This window comes from Labrus mixtus, chromosome 5 (genome assembly GCF_963584025.1).
Source record: "Labrus mixtus chromosome 5, fLabMix1.1, whole genome shotgun sequence".
Lineage (NCBI taxonomy): Eukaryota > Metazoa > Chordata > Actinopteri > Labriformes > Labridae > Labrus > Labrus mixtus.
This window is the reverse complement of record NC_083616.1, coordinates 20,184,257-20,208,713: the sequence shown is the minus strand read 5'-3', so window position 1 is coordinate 20,208,713 and position 24,457 is coordinate 20,184,257. Positions and strand designations below refer to the sequence as shown.

The following is a 24,457-nucleotide window of genomic DNA, read 5'->3' as shown; positions in this document are numbered from 1 at the left end:
TGTTTTTATCAGCACATTATATATAACGATTTCCAATTGCAAAATATTTTAGAATACATTTAGGTTTAATCAGTATTTTGGACTGTATCCTCATTTTAGGGTCAATGCAAAATGAGGATCTTATATATCAGTGTTTTACCTTTGGAGCGATCACTTGAAGTTGTCTTCATGAAGTACACACATTCTCAGAAATGTTTCCTGATAACTGAATATCTAACACAGCTTTAACTCTGCATTTGCAAGCATAGACCGCTGTTATCACAACCCCAAGTCTCAGTGGAAAAAACAACAACTCTTGCTTTCCCATTTCTTCAACTAGTCGACGTAATCTGGATGTGCTGTTGGTGGTAAAGGTCAAAAGTTCAAGACCCCAAGGAAACATGAGTTCAAGGCTTGAATAATTATTGTGGTCTGGACTCTTCTGCTTCTTAATGTTACGCAGTGGCAAACCTGAACATGTATTTTATTTCTAAAGATACATTTTTTTATTGCTCCATATAAAGCTGTTTTTCTCAAGTTAAAAAGCAGAACATTTTTCAGATAGTGCCATAATGTTTGCAGTGGGAACCCTGTTTTAAGGCACATTATATATTTACAAGTCCTTCTAATATTTGTTTAAGCATTAATGGCACTGATGGATCTCCTCTGTAATCATTCACCACCCCCTGCGGAGTTTAAGTGCGGGTCGGAGTCAGGACAGACGTGGTGTGACTGGGTGGTATGATTCAGTGGCCAGGGTGCCTGTGAGGAAGGTAACTGTGTGCTATTTGAGGACAAGAGGGTGGATTTGAACTTTCTCCTGTATTTACCTAAAAAAAAACGAACGACGTGTGCAGCTCCGTGGAAAAAAAAAATCCTGTGTTATTAATCATGCGTCAAAAGAATATGTTCGATTTTTGCTCATTTAAAACTGCTTTCATGAGGTGCACCTGCAAAATAACCCCCACTAAAATAAGCCTCCTCCTTCTGCACTTGATGTCACTGTAAATACTTTGATTTGGATCAAGAACACAAAAACCTTTGAGATTCTTTATCCCAACACAATATCGATATATTTCATTTGTTTAAGCGATATGTTATCACATGTTTCCTGATGTGTAAATCTGGTTGAAAAGTCAAAGTTGCACAATTTTGGTCCAACTATTGAGTAACTTGTTTTATGGGTCAAAGTGTCATCCTCATGAACCTGCGAGAACTTATCTGGTGTTATCATTATCTCTCTGACAGGCCTCGTCTTGCATATATGATCATTTCTGTCTTAATAATCTAATGTGCAAATAAACATGTATCAATAAAACCTACTCCAGCTTCATAGGATCTTTCTGTCTTCATCCTGTTAAATATAATAATCATATCATTTATATGAACAAAGTGGCTGCAGACTGTTTGAGTGTCAGAGGGGACGTCAGTATGTACTCATAAAAGTCCCCTATAGGCTGAAATCTTCTACCAGGGGGGCTGCAGACGAGCACTTGACTGGAGCTGTCAAGTACATGCCAAACAGCAGCACAGAGCAGGTAGCTATCATTTCAGCATGCTTTTTTATTATCCTTAAAGAAAAGTGTTTGTGGTGTAGAAAGATTTGCATAGGATGTCTGTAGATTCCTTTAATTTCTAAGAGGAATGCATGTGTAGTATTTTGATTTGAACAAAGAAAACGCTAAACAAGTTAAAGTTATTTATTTGGTCGTTTTTTAGTGGCCGTACACAATAAATGAATGTCAATGTTGAATCTTTTAAGAGCGAGACAAAGCCATCTTCCTGGAAAGTTTTGAAGCTCTTGACATGTTGACAGAAGTCAATAACCTCCAGGGGTGTTAGGTAAATATGTGTGAGACAAACACAGTTTTAGAGAGAAGTATATAGCCCCGGTTTGATGTGCGACGGCTTTTCCACTTGAATGTTTGGTAAACAGGGACAGGGTCTTTCTGTAAGCCCTCCTGTAGTTAAAAGGCTAAACAAACAGCTGCAGGTGTGAGTTGTCTCCGGATGGACTTTATCTAAACACACTGACACTACACATCTGTAACCACTGTGGATCCTCTCCATGGGACTGTAGGTGTTTTTAAATTATCATCTTTACCAGAGGATTGGACTTTTACACGTTTATTTCAAAGGTAACTAGTTCTTTGATTAAATCCAAGTCTTTAATGAGGCGTAAATGTATTTGTGTGAAGTTTGGGTAACTAAATGAATCATTACATAATCCAGAGTGAAGGTCTTTTGGTTACATCTTGAGGTTACTTCACTGTAGTTTAGTAAGATGTATGAACTGTGGTTAAATTAAAAAACCTAAAGAATATAAGACAGAACTTTATTTATCTTTATTTTGTTTTTACAAATCACTCATGTTAAGTGTTGATGAATATGCCATTATTTTCTCTACGTATATTTGTCCAGATGATTAATAACTTGTGGTTGCTTTTGAACATGAAATCACAACGTGCGATTAATAAGTCTTGGCATCTGAATAATAACTGTTGCAAATTATTCACACTAGATGTCATTATTTCTCTCTCTCCAGGACAAGAGTGAAAACCTTGACCCATGTCTATTTTTTTTTTTTTAGCTTATTCAAACCAGAGAGTGATCGACGACAGATGAGTTCTGTGCTCACTTTCTGCCTCTATGTGAGATTATTTGTCTCACTAGTTCTTACATTTTGAGATGATCATCAAGAGTAAAAGCATGCAGCTGTCCCAATTCTTTCTGGCACAGTATTAAATGTTTTGACATTTGGACCACTGGTGTGTGTGTGTGTGTGTGTGTGTGTGTGTGTGTGTGTGTGTGTGTGTGTGTGTGTGTGTGTGTTTGTCTACTAGCTTTATTGGCTGTGACCTGTTGCAGTGACCCTCATGACTGTCAGTGTCGTATAAATAATTGGTTTCATAATAGATCAGTGAAAGGACATCCGCTAGTTTGACTTCACATCCAATCTATGTTCCTCTGTTTTTCCAAAGACATAATGAGTGTCAAAGAAGATTCAATGAAAAGCAACGGCGTGGCAGTCATGAATGGTAATCCTGAGAGGTATGCAAAGCTTGGCTATTTTCAATGTTGTTATGTTCTTATGTACTGTACAATCAGGACCAATTGATTTTAAGATATATTTTCCATCATTTGGATTTCTGTTCTCCTTTCTTAATGGCTTTTCAAAGGGTCCTTACCAAAAACTCCTCAAAGGACTCTTGCATCCTCAATGGAAATGTCCCATGTGTGGAGCTCAGTGCAGCGTCAGACTCAGAGAGCAAGGAGTCTCATCCTCCCAGTAACTCTGGAACTCACGAGAATGGAGCTGCGGAGGAACTTTCAGGTAATGATCTGAGTGTATGTGGTTTGAAAAACTACAACAAAGTTGCGAGGAGCAATACCTTCCCAGGTCCTCGTGCGTTACTAAATCTCATTCATTGTGAAATCTAAGAGACATGAAAAAGGTTTCCCCTCAAATTCTAACTTTTTCTGAATTTGGAATTCTGCAGTGTTTTGTCTCTTCAAACCTCTGTAAACAATTCAAATGGAACAGTCTGGCAATGTATACATTTTAATCTGATTGTGTGATGAAAGAAAATAGGCCTATGCCGCCTTTAAAATAAGGATTTTAAATGGACAATACAGCCATTTACCTCTTTGCTTCAGGTTTGTTTTTTTATTTATGTATGCCTTTATTTATAGGACATAGTACATGGGACATCTGAGATATGTGCTAGGCTACCATGCACCCCATTCATTCCCTTCTTAAAGGTCTAAAGCAGCTGTATTAGCATCCATACACCAAATCTAAAGTTTACATGAGACTTTCCCTGTTTATTTAATCTACACACTTGTATAAAAATTACAAATATTACGAAAGACCATCTAAATGTGAATAGTGAAAGCGATCATATAAGTTGAGTGTGGAGCACATATTTAAGGTGCTATTCATTCTTGGCATTTTGTGTCAGGTTTTTCCACTTTAGCAAGCTTCCTTTAAAGATAAAGATAAAGATAAAGATAAACTTTATTGATGCCCGTGGGGGACATTTGTGCATTACAGCAGCTCCAGAAAACAGGGGACGGGAATATAATTATTAAAAATAAAAATAGAAGTTTACATTTCAGACTTGATTGTGTTTGTGCTCTCAAGAACTGCCGTCAATGTTGTGCTTTGCCTCTGGTCACTTCCTGTCAGCACCTGTGTGTCCAATCGGACTCAAAGCTGATCGTTTACTCTTACTGACATTGTTCTAGATCCTTGCTTGTGTTGTACTTACTCTCTGATGTACGTCGCTTTGGATAAAAGTGTCTGCTAAGTGAATTGTAGAATTGTACAAAAGAGTCACTTTGGGGATATTTCCCCATTAAGAATAAGTTAGAGAGACTATTTTAATACTTCTGTCTCCACTCTGTGCTTCTAGAAACATTAGGTACTTATTGACAAACCAGTCCTAGTGTGATATCATCTGCACTCACATCGTCTACAGCAACATTCTGGAGAAGCTGAAGATGGTTTAACCTCAAAACGACGCCAACAGATGTAATCATTTAGGCCAGGAAAATCCCATGATAAGATAAATCAACACAGAACAACAACAACACTGCCTTATCTTTCCATCCTTAAACAGTTAATCTGAGAACAATCTCTGGCTTGTTCAGCCAAACAAATGTTACGAGATGTCCGCAGGGGCCACATTGTTTTTGACATTTAATTCTTAAAGTCTAAAGGGCTCTCAACAAATCTGCCTTTTGTGGGGAAATATGTCAGTGTGTCGCGCAAAACACAAAGTGTCCTGGATAAGATACCTCGGAAAATAAAGTAGGGAACATGAATCAACTCGATCATGCACTCATCACACTTTAACACAGGAAGTTTCATGAGCTCTGTTTGATAATGTTGCAGTGTATTGGTGTTTATTATGGTATTGTTGATGTGTTGCACTTGCTTTGGAGATATTTGATGTTACAGCTTTTTTTGTAGCATATTAATGGATTAATATTGTATGGTTGATGCCAGTGTGGAGGAACTTGGTGCTGCTGTATATAGCAGTTATGTATTGTGTAGTTTTTATTGTGTAATGCTCTTAGCCTATTCATTGCTATTGGCTTTATATTCATTTGACTTGCATTGTATTGTTGTGTAGATTACGATAAAATACGATGCGATTCACTTTATTGTTTGTCTTGGACTCAAAGTGCTGCAAAAACATTCAGCTCCTTCAACTAGAATCAATAGAAGAACAAATCCAAATGTAAACAGAGAGGCACATACCAATGCAAAACAACGCAACATATTAGTGTATAAGTGGCTGTACACTGTCCCTGTCAAAATAATAATAATAATAATGATAATACTGAGGAGAGAAAGATGGTTAACAGGTTATGCACAAAAAACGATCGTAACCAAGTCAAAGAATGCAGCTGAAAAGCCTCAAGGTGATGCAGGCAGATGCAGTAAAGAGACTGATTTGTAGAAATCACACGATTCTCCGTATCAAATGATGCACCAAGATCTGAGGACCTTGTGCATCACAGACAGTCTTGACCTTTCTGTGAGGTTGTTATAAAAGCAGAATGAAGTTATAATATTATTAAATTCATTAGTCCTTTGAGCTAAGCAGTTACAGTCACAAGCGGCGCTTTGAAGAGAAGAATGCACCTGAGGTCCGAGAGCTGTAACAAAAGATACAACGCTCGAGGGCTTTAAGTGTTGAGAGCTTATGGCAGTTTTGTTCGACACTGACGGCGAAATTAAACAGAACCTTTTAAATATCTAAGCAAACACCAATTAAAGCAGAAGGATGGAAAAAGAAAAATGGTTTGTGCCGTTCTGGAGTTACATGTCAGTCTCTAGGAGAGAGGAGACGATGAGAAGAGAAGATAAAGAAAATGTTAAAAGGCAGGATACTGTGAATAATTGGAGAACAATTGCAGCATTATCGTTTGTGTTCTTTCATGCTTTTAATCCAGTAACCCAACTCTGCTGTGATGTATCCAACCTATTCTCCTTTTTCTAGCTAAACCAGATTGGTAGGTAGGCATAGCATTTCTATTGCTTCCTGTTTAGTCTCAGGTATCGGCATAGCCTTCCCCTCTTCATGCACAACCTGCAAATCATGTTGCACTGAGAACGCAGAGCTTACCAGGTCATAGTCAAGAGATGTCTGCAGTCCTCTCTTACATCAGACTCTTCTTCTAAAGGGAAAGCCACGCTGTGCCTTAGTGTAGTGCAGGTGTTTTTGGATTTTCTTTAAATGGCAGGTTATGGCTGCCCCTGTTGTCCAACAACGACCCCTAAAGATCCTCTGTGGCCATTTTTTGGGGAAGCAGATCTGGCTCCAGCTGATGAGCTATGGAGCACCAGCAGAGAGAAGGGGGTCAAGCTGAGGCTAGAGGCCTCTGGACCTGGCTCGGAGACTCCCATCACCATCCATCAGATGTTCAAGAAGACAGTGGATACGTACGGGGACCATCCAGCCTACGCTTTCAAAAAAGAGGGTCAATGGGTGAAGGTGACATGGAAGCAGTACTATGGGCAGTGCCGGGCAGCAGCAAAAAGTTTCATCAAGGTTTGTGTTTTAAGACTTTTTTTTTGAATGACTTTTTTGCATTCATTAACCAGAAACTATACTATTACTTTAGTGCAATCAGGGAATGTTTAGGCAATGATTTGGTATGTCGACTGCAGCACATTGGAATTTGAATCAAACATTGACTTTAATGTTACAGCAGGCTTTAAGCTGCAATTTAAAGGTGTTCATATCTCTTTTCGTACTGTATTGTAGGAATTAGTGCCTTTTTTTCACACTGCAGTCCTTCAGTTTTACTGAATGTAAGCTATGTATTGATAATTATATATATCTGCTGAACTCTAACACAGAGGCAGTTTTAAGTCATTAAAAAACGTTTGTAAAAATTACCAAGGTAATCTTATTTTATATTTCAATACCAAAGTATCAGCACATATTTAATCTGTCTTTCTAAATGATAGTTTTCCAGATTCAAGCAAGCTTTACTTTTAGCTTGCTTTAGGGTCTTTTTGGGGTTTTTTTCTATCTGGACTTCAGCATGAATCTCCCCTTTCAGCCTGTAAAAACACATCTTCTATTTTGCCATAAAAGAGTCAAACTAGTCGACTATTAATAAAAAACCTGCTGTGTTTCTGAGACCAGGTTTGTAAACAGTACCTCAGTATGTTCCCTCTCTCTGTAAATCACCTTTGCTGCTGTAAACTAACACTTGGGTGCGTGAAATTCACAGCTTGTGTTACGTCTCCTGTTTCACAGGCATTTTTATGTCTCATGAGCTGGAGTGACTTTTGAGGCAAGATGTAGGTCAATAGTAACCGAGTCACTCTGCTGTTGTGTCATTAAAGATACATGCTCTCTAAAAAAACAACAACATCTTTTCTTTTTTTGCAGTTGGGCTTGAAGCGATACCATGGTGTGGGGATTTTGGGTTTCAACTCCCCTGAGTGGTTCATTGCAGACATCGCTGGCATCTTGGCCGGGTAAGACCACATTCAAGGATCTGAGCCAGCTCAGACTATTTGACATTCCTCTTTTTTGTACTTGAGATGCCTCAGCCTCGTTTCACCTGATACTGACAAATACATCTGCCCATGCTTATCTCACAGTGCCTCTCTGTGTCTCTGCCCACACTTGTTTGGGCGGTCTCAAGAAGCCATGATGGGGGAGTTTGATTTGACCATTCTTCTTTGCTCTCTATCTAACTGTGGACAAAGCAAAATAGTATATTAGGATTGTCAAAATACCCAGCAAAAAATAGAATTGACAGTGAACTTGTGTAGTTCTATTCAAATATGCACAAGGATTAAAAAATGTAAAATTGTATTGAAACAGGAACTAATTTAGCTCTTAGGTTGTTTTAAACTGTCATTTTTTTGTTTTTTAAAGATGTTTTTTTTGAAGGATAAAATGCTTTTTATGATTGTGTGAAAAACAAATAACGTTGTTGTTTAGTCATGACCACATTTCAGTTGTATTCAAATTTGTTGCATTTCTTCTGTTCTTACTATAAATACAGCCTATTTTAATCAGGCAAAGGCAAATCCCTTTTGTTGTACACTTCTAAGATGAGAGTTTAGGAGACACATTTGAAAGCAACTAAACACTTATAGGGTTCCATACCTAAAGCTCCTGTGAGGAGTTTTTAGATTGTTATGAAAGAGACTAAGTAACAATGATGTCTCTATATGACCTACAAACTCAAACAAAACTGTCAGTAAAAATATTTATTGTTTCTATATTACTATTTTTAATGCCTGCAAATGCTGCCCTGGGGTTCAGCACACTGCAGAAACGGCCTTGAATACGCAGCCGTTTAATTACGTGCACGGAGATCATAGTGGTCGCATGCATACAGTCTATGCACCTTGCAGCAGTAAAAGTGTAGAAACGTCACCAACCTTCCTATTGGCTTGAGGTGAATTCTCCGGAGAATACCCTGCGGCGTTCTCACACCAGCCCAAATTGTGTGTTAGTTTAATGCAACTCAAAATTAGATGCACGCTTCAAATGAGTTCCCTGAAAATGGGGGAATAGTTTTTCCATAATCTTGCTGACAAACAGACAAATGGAAGGAATAAATTGTGTGTAGTTGTTTGCATTTTTGAAATAAAACCTTCACACTATGCACTCAAATAAGGTTTTGTCCACTCTGTCCTGCAGGGGCCTGACATCTGGAATTTACACCACCAACTCCCCAGAGGCTTGTCACTACGTGGCTGCCAGCTGTGAGGCCAACATCCTGGTCGTGGAAAACCAGAAACAGCTCGATAAAATCCTGCAGGTCAGGAGCTTTGCAGCACTGGCCCCGAGTGTGTCTGTCATAACATTATTCACAAAAAAATCTCAGCTACCATGACTTGAGTTTAATGTGTCTTTCCTGACAGGTTAAAGATCAACTGCCTCACCTGAAAGCTATTGTCATGTATAACGGCGAGCCACAGCAGAAGGCACCATTCCTGTATACAGTACGTTCACTCAGCAAACATATTGATTGAGCAGATTAGTCACATGGGTTAGTAGACTGTTTGTGATCATACAGTTACAGTTTTTTTTTTTTTTTTTAACACAATTTCTGTATTTCTGTAGTGGGAAGAGTTTATGAAGCTGGGAGAGGATGAGCCAGATAAGAAACTGGATGATATTATTAAAAGTCTTAAGCCAAACGAGTGCTGCTCTCTCATCTATACCTCTGGAACCACTGGCAACCCTAAAGCAGTCATGTTGAGCCATGACAATGTAAGTGATCCAAACCACACACTCACATTAGCTTATAAGACACACATGTATTTACTTTAGATTGTTGTCCTCTAAGGACTACGGATTACAATTATCTTCACAATTTGCCATTTCTCCTCTCACCCTTTCTTTAATGCAGCTGACATGGACAAGCAATCAAGCAGCTGTCACATTTAATATAAACTACGCTGAAGAAGTAACGATCAGTTACCTGCCACTCAGCCATGTGGCCGCCCAGATAATTGACATTTGGCTGGCTATTAGCTTCGCCACCACTACCTACTTTGCAGACCCAGATGCCCTCAAAGTAAGGCTGTTTCTGTTTTATACTACATCTACTACTACTACTACTACTGATAATAATATTAATAAAAAAAAGAAGAAGAAAATGAATCATCTTTATTTTCAAGAGAACTTTTCTAAACTCACATAACACAGTGCTTTACAAAAAGGAATTGGGCAAGCGTGGAATTTGTAACAAAAGTTTCTTTTATTTTCCATAATCCCCTTTCATGTTTCCAGGGCTCCTTAGTAAACACGATGAAAGAGGCTCGTCCAACTTGTTTCCTTGGGGTTCCTCGTGTGTGGGAGAAGATGCAGGAGAAGATGAAAGCTGTGGGGGCCAAAGCATCCCCGATGAGGAGGAATGTGGCAAGTTGGGCCAAATCCATAGGCCTGCAGTACAACTACAGCATAATGAATGGGTGAGACACATGTTTGATTTTTTTTATAACAATACCTATCCAGTGTTGATATTACACATAAATACTTTCATGAAAAAAGCACCTTAAAAACCTCTGTATGAAAACGTTAAACTCACTTATATACTCACTGGAACACAATCGAGCCTAAGACAAGACTTCCTAAGACACTGGCGTACTTTTAGCCCAATCACATCTACAATCTAATCCACAAGGATGTCATCATGAAGTGAATATTCCAAAAAAGCATTCATAATTTGTTTGGGATAATTGAACAAACAACCATTCTACGGCTATGTTAAATGCGCTAAGAAAAACTTCTTTGATGCAACCATTCTTTAAATGGACAAGGACAACGCCTCTCCACCTCCTCCTGTTGCACAGAAGTGAAACCTAAATACCCCTGCGACAGGTGCTGACTATAGACTGTCTAAAGCATGGACAACATCACTTAAGGAGTGAAGCCAACATAATTAGAGTTCCCCCTGCTGACTGGCTGCAGTATTGGTCAAAAGCGCTAATCTACTCCATTTTAAAATATGGAAAATGGGTCAAGGTAGAAAATAAAAAATGCAAGTCAAATGAATATAAAACCAGAGTCTGCGCTGGTGGAGTTGCAGCATTGAAGTCCTGCCCCTTCTGCTCAACAAAAAGATACATTTAACTGACAGATAAAACAGTAAGAAGGTCAGTACAAAGCGTAAATGATTCTTGTGCTAAAAGCAGGTTAATTGTTTACCCTGCTCACCAAGGCAGCAAATGAGCGAACTAAAACGGGCAAGTGAGGCCAAAACATTAAGTAAAGTTGAGGTTACATCATTGTTCTGTACATATTTTGTCATGCACCAGGAAGAAACAGCAGACAGCGACAAAATTGCATGTCAAATATCAGAGTTTTGACTTTGATATCTCAAAGTTTTCTCTCAATTTCTTGAAATTGGCGCTGAGGGAGCCACGTGACTTGTTTTGCTTTTATTTTCTTACTGGTTTCTTAGAGTAGGCTATATATCACTGATTAATGCTGCTACACTATGGTTTGTTTTACAGGGAGAATCTGGTGCCGTGGGGATTCACGTTGGCTAATGCTCTGGTGTTCAAAAAGGTGCGTGCTGCACTGGGCTTAGACCGCTGCAAACTCTGCCTCACAGGCGCTGCCCCCATCACTAAAGATACCTTGGAGTTCTTCCTGAGCCTGAACATCCCTCTGTTGGAGCTCTACGGCATGAGTGAATGCACTGGCCCACAAACCCTCTCCTTGAACCACCAATACCACATCACAAGGTCCGCAGCAAATCATTAATGACCATGTCAACTGTATTTATGTTCTTGTTATGGATTTACTACACAATACTCTATAGACGTGTTCTTTTCCTCTCAATCCATTTTGAAAAGTGAAATTCCTTAAATGTTAAGCATTTTTTTTCCCCAAATGATGTTGCCTGAGTTCGGGCAAAGTGTGATAATGAAAAATGTATAGGGAATCAACCACTGCACGTGAAACAACAGCGAGACCATGCTTTGTAAATGTGTCATTATACATCATATGCTCACATAGCAAAGAGACAAGTCAAAACCCAATATTCACCGTGATATCATAAACGTACTGAGAGGCAGAGAGGTGAGTGAAGAGTTATAATACCCCAAATATGTATTGAGTGTTTAGTATTCATTACTACAATGAATATTAAACACTCAATACAGCATCAGTTGGACAATTAAAGTCGATTAAAATAAGTTTTCAACCTCATTTAACATCTCTAAAATTAAAGAAAAAAGATTGTTGTGCAACTAGATTGAAAGTATCATCCCCTCCTAATGACGCTCGTAGTAGTCATGTACCATTCTTACACTTGTGTAAGTAAGTATAAAAAGTATTACAGACATATTAGCGTTAAGAATGAGGAAGTATGTTAAATCTTCAACAGCTCATTCACATTACAAACACTACCACTATCTGTGTTTTGTTGTTGATATGCTCTTTGTAAAAGGACATTGGTTTTAGTTTTTTACGTGTACATACACATTATTTTCACAGTTTTGTACTCATGGTGCAATCGAACAAAGTAGAGTTCCAAATATCTTCCCAATCAAATACAAGTGTCTGAGTTGTAGTCCACATTCTTCAAACATTTTATCTTTGTTAGTCTTGCCATTTGTTTCCATACATTGTTTCTTAAACAGTTTTGAAACGCTCTATAGGTTCAGTTTTTCATTCAAGACGAGAGATTTTGATGTAATAGCTGTTGGAATGTTCTTTAATAGATTTCTAGCAAAAATTATATTTGTTAAGATGTCAAAAGCAGCAAAGAGGATATCGCAGGAGTAATCTGTTATATGCATAACTTTTTGAACTGTTTTTCATGGTAAGCTAATATTTTCTAATTGTGTAGCACTTTAATGTAAATCAGGGGTCTAATTGTAGTTTCAACTTTTGAATCAGGCTGCAAAGTCTTTATGAACATGTGGTTGACTATTTTTTCCTCTCCAGCTGTGGAAAGGCAATCCCAGGCTGCAAAACGAAACTAGTCAATCACGAAATGGAAGAGAGTGGAGAGATCTGTTTCTGGGGTCGGCACGTCTTCATGGGCTACCTGAACATGCCGGACAAAACTGCAGAGGCGCTTGATGAGGACGGCTGGCTGCACTCTGGAGATCTTGGGAGACACGACCAGAAAGAATTCCTCTACATCACAGGAAGGATCAAGGGTGAGCTGCAGTTTTAATAAAAAAATCTAAATTGGGACTATTTAGATTGAAAAAATGCACAACTTTAATTATTTTGGAGCATTTTAAGTATGAAACAATGATTCAGAATGGACGTAGTATCTTTTTGTGGTCTGAACAAAGATATGAATCTTATTCATTTGTTATCAACAATCCTGCATTAAAAGTCATTCATGTCTGGCCTAATTTGGCTGAGCTCCACTTCCTTTTGTTGTTCTTTCTTACTGAACATCTTACAACGCCTCAGTGTTATTTTTTAGGAAGTGCCAAGGGGCCGTGCAATTTTGTCAATATATCACTGCTGTAGGAAGTTCTTTTTATGTATATTTGGAATTGTTACATGTTTTGTATGATCTCTATTTATGTACCTTTTAATTTATTGTAACTGCAGCCCCTTTGGGGACAATAAAGTATATCTTATCTTGATACCCTTATGAAAGTGTTTGTCACTGTGTGCAAAGCACAAGACAAAGGTAAAAGGTTACTATTGAAATGTTTTTCTGAAAAGACTTCTTTCCTTTTACTCATTGAAGATGAATGCATGACTCATAGCATGATGTACAGCAGTAGATTATTTTTAGTATTAGAACGTTGGCCTTAGGAGTTATGGGTTGATGATAACTGAACATCTATTTACTGCTGGGTTAAAAGTAACATTTGCCATTCTGTATATACTCAAGGGAAATAACACTGTGCAATACTTGTTCTAAAACCATAAGCTAAGTCATAATAGAAAAGTTACAAACAAGTGACACTTTTAAAAGTAACCTGTCCAATTTCACAGAGCTGATCATCACGGCGGGTGGAGAGAACATCCCTCCTGTACCTATTGAAGACGCACTGAAAGCCGAGGTTCCCATCATCAGCAACGCCATGCTGCTGGGTGACAGGCTCAAGTTCCTCTCCATGTTGATCACGCTCAAAGTAAACCAACCTCGGATCCTTCACACAGCATCCTTCGCTCCTCAATACATGAAACAAACACAGCAATGACACTTTTCTGTTTCCTCAGTGTGTCCTAAACGAGAACGGTGAGCCCACAGACGAGCTGAGCCCCGAGGCTTTGGACTTCTGCAAGCAGAATGACGTCAAAGCGACAAAGGTGTCCGAGATCATAGCCAATAAGGAGCCAGCGATCTACACAGCCATTCAGGAGGGTATTGAGCGCGTCAATGCCAAAGCAACTTCCAACGCCCAGCGGGTCCAGAAGTTTGTCATACTGGAGCAAGACTTCTCTATCGTAGGAGGAGAACTTGGTGAGTTAAGAAGTTTTAGGTCCTCTTACTTTCCGCTCATGATTAACTGTAATGCTACTTTATATAAGGACAACATTGGGGGGGCAATTTTTCATGTGTACGTTCATTGAACAGCTTTTTTCATAGTTAGATAATTAAAAACAATAATTACTAACTAATAATTGAGTATATATTATGATAGAATATAACAAACTGGAAGTATGTGAAGTAATTATAAGCAGCTCTACATTTACCAACATGAATATTGAAAGGGACCATTAGCATAACAAATAATTTCAGCTTGATCCATTTATTGCTTAACAAAGTAGTGATTCACATACGTGAAAGATTTTGTATGCAGGAATTTTATTTGCGACAGAGTTTTTTGACATTGCGGTATTGCTTACTGTATTGATACATACTGTATATTACATGTTTTTGTTTATTTGATCGGAAAATAAAATGTTAATATACATGAGTAAAAACACAGGAGGTTAACATCATGGAAATAGACTGATAATTTACTTTCATTAGCCTAGTAAAAAAAAAGAAAAGCTACAAATCTGACATCATGGTATTTGGTTAATCTGAACTCCAGGATGGCATTATCAGTGTTTTTGGCCCCTGATCCTGTGTTAGTCGCCCTTCTGTCAAGAATCTCGGTTGGATTTTTGACAGCTCTTTGACTTGTTGTTTGTATTATTGTAATCCTCTTTATTGTGTTGGGATCAGTCGTACCTGCTGCGTTTACAACTGGTCTAGAATGTAGCCTCAAGCCTTCGGACTAGGTACCTGACCTGTTTGATCGTCCCACACCTGTCACCACTTCTGGACCCAGTTCAAGATTGTATTACTGGTTTGTAAAACGTAACATGGGTTGGCATCTTCTTGTTTGTCTGAGCGGTCACACCAACACGCTCCAGTTTGAGCACTGCGGTTAACACACACCCAGTGCGCTTGGATCAAAGCTTCTTCAGTTCTAAACTAACTGGAGGGCGGAGCAGAAATTCAAGCCTTTCTTGATCATTAGCATGTTAATGATCAGGGATGGTCACATAAGAGTCATTAGCTGAGGTGTTGACCTAGTATCGCCTAGAGCTGTTAACAACCCCGGTCGTCAAAGGGTTGTTGGGGTCACATGTTCCCAGTCAGAACTGGAGCTTCAGTTGCTGTTATATTCAGGAGAGAGAGAGAATTCAAAACTGCATCGCAGGTAGGTGATAGATGGTGTCGGTCTGAGACAGACAGGATGTGCACCATGTCAGCCAACCAAAGGGGTTCCAACGATGAACGCGGGCAAGCGAACTGGATCAGATATAACTGATTCTACCCGACCTAAAACGCCTTGGCATTTTTCTAATAAGCTCATCGACCAAAAACATGGTAAAACTCGGAGGAAAGTTAGAGATGCTTTGGAAGACTGGAGAGAGGTTAGAACGAAGAGAGGTTTCAAAACTGATGCAGAGCTGGCTAAACACTGAAGCTTCAGTGTCCGTGACAGAGCAACATGTGTGCATATTGACTCTAGGGAGAAGGGAGCAGGGTAGATAACTCTCTCCGATGTTTCAAATTTGGACCCATTTTAAACACCACATGTTATAGTTACATGTTGTACAGCACTTTGGTCTACTGAGGTTGTTTTAATTGTGCTATTTAAATCAACTTTAACTCAAATAAACTTGAGTATGACAACATTCACAGACAGATATGTAATCCACAGGTAGAAAGCGACAACATGCATGTCCAGTTATAATGAGAGTGCTCCTCCTTAAATGCTCTTGTGACTCATGCACTAATTTCCCCCATCGTCATCGTCAGACCCGTCATGTACATACCTGACAACATTCCTGACTGATTGAAATACTACCTCTGAAATGTTTTTAAAGCTGCAGTGGATCAAAAATGTGCCAATATTCAGCATTCGATTAACTTGAATATCCTTTTTTTTTGTTGCCTTACGTTTGTGCAGGACCCACTATGAAGCTGAGGAGGCCCATTGTTGTGAAGATGTACCAGGAGACAATAGACGAAATGTATCCGGAGGCGAAACAATAAACTGTGCTGCACTTAAGAGAGACGGCTATCAGGAAGTTGACTGCAGGTTTATAAACACTCTTTGTTGTCTAGGTGTCATTTTGAAAAGTGTATAAAATCATTTTTCACCGGGATGTTAAAAGTGCAAACTAAAAAAAAAAAATAATGATTCTGATTGTGTTGTATTAAATGCTTTGTTTCAATATGACACGTTTCTGTTGTCTGTCTCAAATCGGTATTTAAGCTGTGAAATGTTCATACTCCACCACAGCAGTAAAGCACATTGGGTAAATAAAACAACTCAATCAGAGCCAATATCTTGCCACTTTATTTAATGTCGTATACAGGTGAAGTGTCCAGAACACACAGGTTGGAAACACTTGATTGTGTCAGTTATTATTATTCACATAAGTACATTTTTACAGTTTTTAAGGCAAGTTCTGGGAAACATAGTTTACTGTTGTGGAGTTTTTTAAGGTCATAATAATGTGCATATTCTCTGTGAAGCAGCATTATGTATTTATTTTCCTTTTGACTGCACAACACAATGTTGTATTTAAAGGATTTTACAGCATTCATTCCCGATCTCCAGCCTCATGTTGTGTACGAAAGACGATCCTAAACTTATTAATATTCAGACATTGCCATTTAATTATTGAATGTAATGTTTGAATGAGTGTTTGCTAATGTAAAGAGAATACGACCAAAATGATCTGAATAAGTGCAGTACCAAGACTGTGCAACTTGTAAAGCACAACTTATGCTTCTCCGTGTACAGTTAACAGAAAGATGCTTATTATCCAATGAGATGTTCCATGATTGACAATAAAAAGAGTGATTTGGATTAATAAAGAAATTATTCATGTTGTTTTTGTGGTTAATGTTTTCAATAAAACATACATAAAATAGGATAGATGATGAGCATGGTGCCAAAACAAAAAGACAGCAAGTCCTTTTTCTCTCTAGAGAAGCAGGAATCGGCTAATTTTTGGCCATATTTTAAAAAAATAATACCTAATGGTTAAACGTGCAAACATTTTATAATTTGTTTTAAAAAGAGTTGCTGGAATCTCCTGCAGGAGGATCTGCTTCTCCAGACGTGATTCAGCGCAGAAAGTCTATGGTTTATTAGCGTTATTTAGCATGTTAATAAGCCTAGCTTGGATGAGCATCGTACACATGATATCTGTTAAATTGCATATTAGCATGACAATGCTAGGTGTTAGCTTGTAAACAGTGAATGGAACAGGACAGGGTCACAAGAGTCGATGGAAACCAAAAGGCAAAAGGAAACCTGGGAGGCCAAGAACCACCTGGTGTAAAACTGTGACACAGGAGCTCTAAAAAGATTAACCTGTCATGAGGAGTAGAAGACATGTTACCAATAAAAGTACAGGAGGGAGCTCATTGAAGTTCATACGTCCCACAGGGAATGGAAAGGAGTAAGTAAAGTAAATTAGCTTATGCAGCCTCAATGAGCTGCTAGCACAGATTTAGCCAATTACCTGTAAGTCTTATTTATACAAATTTTTGATACTCTTAACTGTGTTTTTCATTTTCCATTACTTCAATAAAAGCATAGTAGAGTTGGAAACATATAAATATTCTTAACTTAATACTTTTTCATAACCTAATACTTTAAGGACACAAAACGAAGCAGTAAGTCCAATTTCACAATTTAAAGTATGAATACAATGAAATATACCTCATTGAATACAAAGACAACTATAACTCAATTTTTTGGGCCTTTTGTTTTATATTTTTGAAGTTACGGCTGGTGCGAATATTGAACTTTGCACATAAAACACAGGAGAACTATAATGTATTTCCTAGTTTCAGTGTGTTTTGTTATCATCTGACATGGTGCAAAAATCATTTTTAAGCTCAATGCTTCCTGGACCTTCAAAAATATATTTTTTTTCCATGAGCTGATCACCTATGACTCTGTATAAAGTTACTGTTAAAAAGCTAAAAAAAATATTCTGCAGCCTTAAGTTTAACCGTTTACTTATTGACAACATCCTTACCATAAAAGATCCAGTTAGATGAATTTAGAAAGTGGGCAGCCGTTGGTATTATACAAAATTCAGACATTATGTGTAACAAGCCTGAGGGAATAGCTAAGAAGCAAACCTGAAGGATAATAGTGTTAACTTCCTCAATGTGTCTCTGCCTTCCAAAGGTCTTTACATTAATCAGATGTACACTTGGACAACCGGTTATGATGCTGCTCATTTCAGAGCACTTTTATCAGACGGAGTGACGACGGGATTCGATGCAACGTCCCCTCAGTTCAGCCAGAGGTAACACACAAATATCTAACAGATCTCATCAGTCAGCATTCTTGAAGTACTTAAAATGTTTGAATAGGGTTGGGTTTTTGTGCTGTAACTTAACCACAGGCTTTCTGACATCTGACAATGTTTGATGATGATGATGTTGGTGATAAGATCCTGCATGCATCATCTGGGACATCAACAAAGTCTTCTCTGAACACGACCTTTGTTCCATATATTATCTTTCACTTTTCTGTGGAGTCAAGGTTCAAGTCAGGCGAAAAGCATCTATAATTATTGTGCTTTTTTAGGATCAACAGGAAAGCATGTTCACATTTAAAGGTCTACACACACATGCATAAACGTAAGCAAAGAAAAAAAGCAAACAGGAGAGTTTTTCAGAAAAAAAAGTGACCAAACTGATATTTCTTTCTCTTTGAAATGTAATGTTTCATCTCGTATGCCAAAGGTTATCAGTACTCATCGGATTACGTGCATTAGTTGCAAAGTTTCAACTCATAAAGGTTGAATGAAAAATAAAAATAAAGTTTCACTCACTGACTTCTGTTACTAATGAGTTGTTTTCCTACATTTTCAAACAAAACCAGTATCGTTCAAAATCACGACAAGAATATAAATCTCTGTTCATTACTTGTAACAAATGTAATTGTCTAATTTCTCTACAGGTCAGTTTAACTGATCTACGACGTTCATGCCTTGAGAGACACATGAGAAACTGTCTGTTAATATCAAGCAGACTTTTTTTTTGCCCTTTAACCAAATAATTCATGAAAACACAGTTAAGGCTTCAGTATTGAATGTTGAATTTATAATGTTAAAACTGAAAATAATGAACCCGTTTCAGAAACAAAGGCGTCAAAGCCCATATTCAAAACATTTAACTTGTACAGTGGAGTCCCATAAACATTGAACAAAGTCCTCCCAATCAGTATTATTATTAGAACTGATACAGCACCAAGAGGAACACAAAGTACCAATGTGAACACATGGTGCAAATTTAGTTTACCTATCAGTGTTCATCGTCCTTTAATTATTCACTCGTGAGTTTATAATAGAAAGTAAGAGGTTGACCTCTGATCATAGACGGTAAATATTACGGCTCTGATGCACAGGTATGGCACAACACTGCCCCCATGTGGCTAACATTGTGTATTACAATCACATGAACGTGCACTGTACAACAATCGAGTAGTTTTCGATCGCATAAACAAAGTCATGTAAAACAAGAGTAGTTAAAAGGCATTCATCATATATATTAGACCATGTAAGGCAGTTGTTTAATTATCTCCAATGGCAAGCCGACTGATTAAGGGCCAGTTTATCTCAAACAAGTTGTATCTAACCATGAAGATCAGGAACAATATCTGCATGGCTAGATTCCACCAGCTTAATGAGTAAAATGTTGCATTTTCATTGTGAAATGGCCTTTTTTCCTCATCTTCTCATTTTGTTGTGATAGCGACTCCCTTCTTCACCCAGGCATTGCTGTTGAGCAGAGAGAGCATGAAGCGGGCCACGTCTCCTCTCGCCACCGCACTGCCTGCAGGGTTGCCACTGTTGTCAGGCACAAAGTATCCCTCTTGCGTCAGGAACTCTTGGGCTGTAAAGAACACAGGCATTGAAAACATTTAAAAAGCCATCAGTTGAGACTCACACTGAAACCTCTAGGAGAGAAACGACCTTGACCCGGAAAAAAAGAGCTCATTCATTCTCAGCGTGAAGTAATGGGGGCACATGCTAACAGGCTTGAACTGTGTCAAAATGGTATCCTGAGGCAAAAGGAGCTCCACAATCAATCCTTAGTAAGGTTTGTTTGTGCCTCCTTGTTGACTGTAAATAGTCTGCTTTTACCTGAGGCGGGCAGGTTCTTGAGGCCCGGTGGACGAACAACGGTCCAGTTGATGTCGCCAGTCTTCTGCAGAATCTGCTCCATCTCATACATGTTGGTGAGGACGCTTCGGATCATCGGCAGAAGGAGGAAGCGGATGAGATAAGACGACTTTGTTCCGGAGTCCGCTACAAAACAACAGAGGAGAACACAGAGAAATCCTTCAAAATTCACAAAGACACTGATTTATCCACCTCGTTACCTTACGAAGGAAAAGGCCAGTTTTGCAAGATAGAAAGAAAATATATTAATAGCAAACCGCTTTTGTTCTCACATGAACAAGGAACAAATTTGGCAAGCTCAAGAATGAGTGTCTCTGTCTTTATGTTTTTTTTCTACCAAACTTGAAACCCTATCATTGATAGAAAGACGCACTGCTGACACTAAAGAAAAACAAACAAATAAATGAGGCTACATTGTAAGACTTGTCAATGTCAAAATACATTGTCCATGTTATTTATATCAACCTTTCAACACCTGTCATTGTATAAAAAAACATTTTAAGACAAAACAACAACAGGTTTTTGTATATATTTGTATTAAGCTCTATAACCAAACAAGAGATCATCATTTTAGTTCCTTCACTTACGCTCAGTGTACCAGGAGGTCATGGTGATGATCCTGCTGACTCGGGCCTCTTGCATGGCGCTGATCACACCCTTCATGGACAGGGTGTAACCCGTCACCGCCGAGAAGAAGGAGGCCGGGAAGCCGAGGCAGGACATGATTACATCCTGACCCTTAAAGTGAGGCTTCAGGCTGTCTGCTGAGAAAATGTCAGCCTCCACGACCTGAAGAAAGACGAGAGATGCGTTTCAAACTGGAAGCTTTACATAGCTGTGATTCACTTGATCCATGAATGTATCTTCAAAGTAAAACAGTAATAACTGGATGAGGCCGGTTTTATTCTATTTTTAAAACCATGTGTTTTTATGTCTGCCAATATTTTCCAACTTCCCTACAACAGTCAGAAACTTCACTAAACTCTTAATTGACAAGATTTGTAACACTTACAAATAATCAACAGATGTCGTCACAGTGAGGCCATTATCACTCTTGTTTCTCATTTTTTCTTCTGGTTGAGCTTTTTGCATCTTCAAGTTTTTGTCAGCTTTTCTATTCAGGGGAATTTAACTACCAGTATTTCCAGTTAAAGTTTTTACTTCCAGTTAATAAAAATGTATGTTAGTTATAAATTGTGCTTACAAGAGAGAAATAACACATGAAACACAAACACAGAATGATATAGTTATATCTGATTATTACAACTTCTTAAAACTGTGAGGAAAAAACACAACTACTTTCCAACATTTCCAGTGTGTGTGTGTGTGTGTGTGTGTGTGTGTGTGTGTGTGTGTGTGTGTGTGTGTGTGTGTGTGTGTGCTCTACAACACAACCAATATATAGGGTGCTCCCTCTATTTCAGGTTGTGGGGGCTAGTTTTCAGTTAATGCTATTTAAATAGGAGTCCCATTTGTGGGTGATTTTTATTACATAGTCTGTGCTGTAGAGAGTTTGAACAACAGCAGGATTTTGTGTGCAGGATTGTACTGAATGAACCAAGTCACCAAGCACCATAATTCAGCTCTTTCAGTTTTTCCCCTCAGATTTTTCACTCCAATGGAGCACAGAGGAATCAGACAAATCAGTTAAAAAATGTTTAAATCATCCATTCATTGTTTTTTTCCTTTTAATTTGATCTGTTAATATAGAACGATTTCAGGCGTTTTGTTGCACAGTTCAGTGTCAAACTGTTCAGATGTTAAAATGTGTACTACACAATAAAACCTTACTCAGGTGATCTGACTGGACTCTGAACCCAACATGCAGCAAACATCAACCAGAACAAAAGACTCTCCTCTGTGTTGCTTTACCTTGAGGTTGTCATGATGCACGGTGAGTCTCGCCGGGTTCCTGACGATGGCGGTGACTGTGTGACCCTGCTGCAGCGCCTGGTTGACCAGATACTGTCCTGTCTGTCCAGTGGCTCCTAGCACGGCAATCTTCATCCTCAGACTCTGACACAGAGCACTCAGTGACGGCCGATCAATGGACGAACACACTAAGTAACAGCTGGGAAGTTCCCTTCCTGTTACGCAAGTCCAAGTGTAAAAAAATGATTATTACGGTGCAATAAAGAGACCCTCTTTAAGATACTTAGGTGAATCATCTGACAGACTTTAAGTTTAAAATGTGGATTAATGCTACACTGAATCCTGTTCATACATTAGTCACACATTGAACTTGGTTACATTAAAGACTGCATGCATAGCAACGCATGATGAATGCATGACTTAAAGCTTTTATCAATATCTATTCATTTTGTCATTATGTGTTTTTTTAATAGATTAGTTTCTCAGTCTTTAAAATACCAACATGCTAGTATTCATAAAAGCTAAGCTAAGCTAATTTATAGCAAGAAAAAAGTCTTATGAATCACACTGGAGGTCTTTGTGGTCTTCAAGCCGGGCTGAATTGATTATTTCTGCATCAGTAAAAGATGAAGAGCTCGTTTATGAGATGCTCTTTGAGGATTTTAGACTGATAATGATGACTCGCTTAACAAATGATGTTGGTTATGACACTTTTCAGAGAATAAAGATGTTTTCTCATTCGTTTTTCTTGGAAGTTGTCACAGTTGTTACTTTATTTGAACTTCTTCCATTTTTTTCTATCGTTATAGAAAGGTTAGGATTATGTCCCTTCATATTTTAAGGTTTGTTTTTTTTTAATGTGTGATTAAAGAGGTTTATAAAACGTTACGTTGGAAAGAAAACATTTTCAGGATTTTTTTTTTGCTGTGGTTGTTTTACTTTGATGATATCTTAATATATGTTGTGTTTTAATATTAGATTTTCTTTTGCTTAGTGTCATATTCCTTTTTGATGTTTTATATTTGAATGTCTTACATCTGCTATATGGCATGTCTTTTAATGCCTATAGTGTTATAAATGTTTTGTTTTTAACCCTTTTTTAATTCTATCTACCAATTCTGCTGGATAATATGTAAGTGTTGTGAATAACAGCCTTCAAAATATATTGAACTCAAACATAAAACTTTGTTATTTTGGGATGTGTAGGCTAAACCAACAATGTCGATGGTCTGTTTTCAGTGACAAGGACTCACTGCTAAACTCAATTATTGAACTCTTAGATTGAGACATCTGAAAAATAACTTTATCAAATCAATAAATTAAGATTAAATAAGACATTTCATTCTGTTTCATTATAATTATTATTTTGATCAATGCTCCTTGTTTCCTGACCAGTTGAGAAACAGGATAGGATAATACTTTATTGATCCTCAGAGGGGAAATTCGGGCGTTGCAGCAGCACAGACAAGTAAGCTCAAAATACACATTAAACAGAATAGATAAGGTAAATAAAAATAAAAATACAAGTACAAAATGAATGATGAAGTTAACTATGCAGGGAATTGAGACAGTATTTGCAGAGAATGACAAGATAAAGTGACAAGTGATGATTAAAGTGACTTGGTATGATAAATAGCAGCAAGTAATGTAAAACAGCAGAGAAGAGAAGAGAGGCAGTGTTGTACCACAGTAACTCAGGAAATATTGATTTCCCCTCCAACTAGCATTTTGTAATTAAATGGTCTGTTGTCAAACAAAAAGGAATTTATTTATTTATTTTTTACTACAAAAGCTCACCTTTGTCTACAGATTTATACACTTCATCCAAACTTACATCATGACTAACTCAAATTAAGAGCTTTCTCTCTCTGGGTAATGATTAACATCGTAGCCTCCTAAAAATAGGATTTATATCCGGGCTGTTGCATTAGATTAGATCAGTTTAAAGTAGGGTAACCTTTTTAACTTGGCAGGTGAGTGTGTGTGTGTGTAACTAACGCATTTAGATTAAAGAGCCCTAACTTTAATATCCAGGCAGACATCAGTTCGACCTATCCCCTTAAACGTAGACTATTTAGGTTATAAAATTGCATTGAAGAGAAATCACAGTAAGTGTATAAATATGACCCACCTGTAATGTGTACCTAGTTCTGCCTGTCACTTACACAATTAATGAATGCTGAGCATGATGCAGACCGACCGACAGCCAAAGTTAGATAACTCACCGCCGCCATTCATGTCCGCCAGGGGTCTGTTCAAGAACCACAGCGTTCAAGCACGTTTATACAGCAACGGTGTCTTAAAGTTATGAGCTGGATGCATTTGCTTGAAATGCATCGTTGCAACTAAAACTATTAACTAGGCCTATATGTTTTAATGTGTTGTAGGCTTGCTTAAACTATCTGGTTTAATTGGCCTACTGTAGCATTACTTAAAAACAGCTGCTTATGTCTAATATTGTGTAG

General features: G+C 38.1%; 2 protein-coding genes across 5 annotated transcripts; one reads left to right on the top strand and one right to left on the bottom strand.

The window, feature by feature from the left end:
- The first annotated feature begins 137 nt into the window (after positions 1-137).
- On the top strand, positions 138-16,800 carry LOC132974407 (long-chain-fatty-acid--CoA ligase ACSBG2-like). 3 transcript variants are annotated; one of them, XM_061038460.1, is made up of 18 exons: positions 138-1,517; positions 1,742-1,821; positions 1,916-2,117; positions 2,570-2,630; positions 2,961-3,030; positions 3,159-3,313; positions 6,304-6,542; positions 7,395-7,483; positions 8,664-8,784; positions 8,888-8,968; positions 9,090-9,239; positions 9,379-9,546; positions 9,762-9,943; positions 10,988-11,221; positions 12,429-12,646; positions 13,449-13,588; positions 13,677-13,920; positions 15,869-16,800. In XM_061038460.1, exons 5-18 carry the CDS (start codon positions 2,966-2,968, stop codon positions 15,952-15,954), a joined length of 2,172 nt encoding a protein of 723 aa, XP_060894443.1. In that variant the 5' UTR covers positions 138-1,517; positions 1,742-1,821; positions 1,916-2,117; positions 2,570-2,630; positions 2,961-2,965; the 3' UTR covers positions 15,955-16,800. The 3 variants fall into 3 exon arrangements, with proteins under 3 accessions (XP_060894443.1, XP_060894441.1, XP_060894442.1); XM_061038458.1 differs by lacking the exon at positions 2,570-2,630; XM_061038459.1 differs by lacking the exons at positions 1,742-1,821; positions 2,570-2,630.
- A 1,834-nt stretch (positions 16,801-18,634) lies between these two features.
- On the bottom strand, positions 18,635-24,245 carry LOC132974406 (flavin reductase (NADPH)-like). 2 transcript variants are annotated; one of them, XM_061038456.1, is made up of 5 exons: positions 24,218-24,245; positions 21,993-22,207; positions 20,708-20,909; positions 20,082-20,246; positions 18,635-19,830 (listed from the first exon to the last, which is right to left on the bottom strand). In XM_061038456.1, the coding sequence occupies exons 1-5, from the start codon at positions 24,228-24,230 to the stop codon at positions 19,673-19,675; spliced, it is 753 nt and encodes a 250-aa protein (XP_060894439.1). In that variant the 5' UTR covers positions 24,231-24,245; the 3' UTR covers positions 18,635-19,672. The 2 variants fall into 2 exon arrangements, with proteins under 2 accessions (XP_060894439.1, XP_060894440.1); XM_061038457.1 differs by having other exon boundaries at positions 24,124-24,236.
- Between the last annotated feature and the right edge of the window lie 212 nt (positions 24,246-24,457).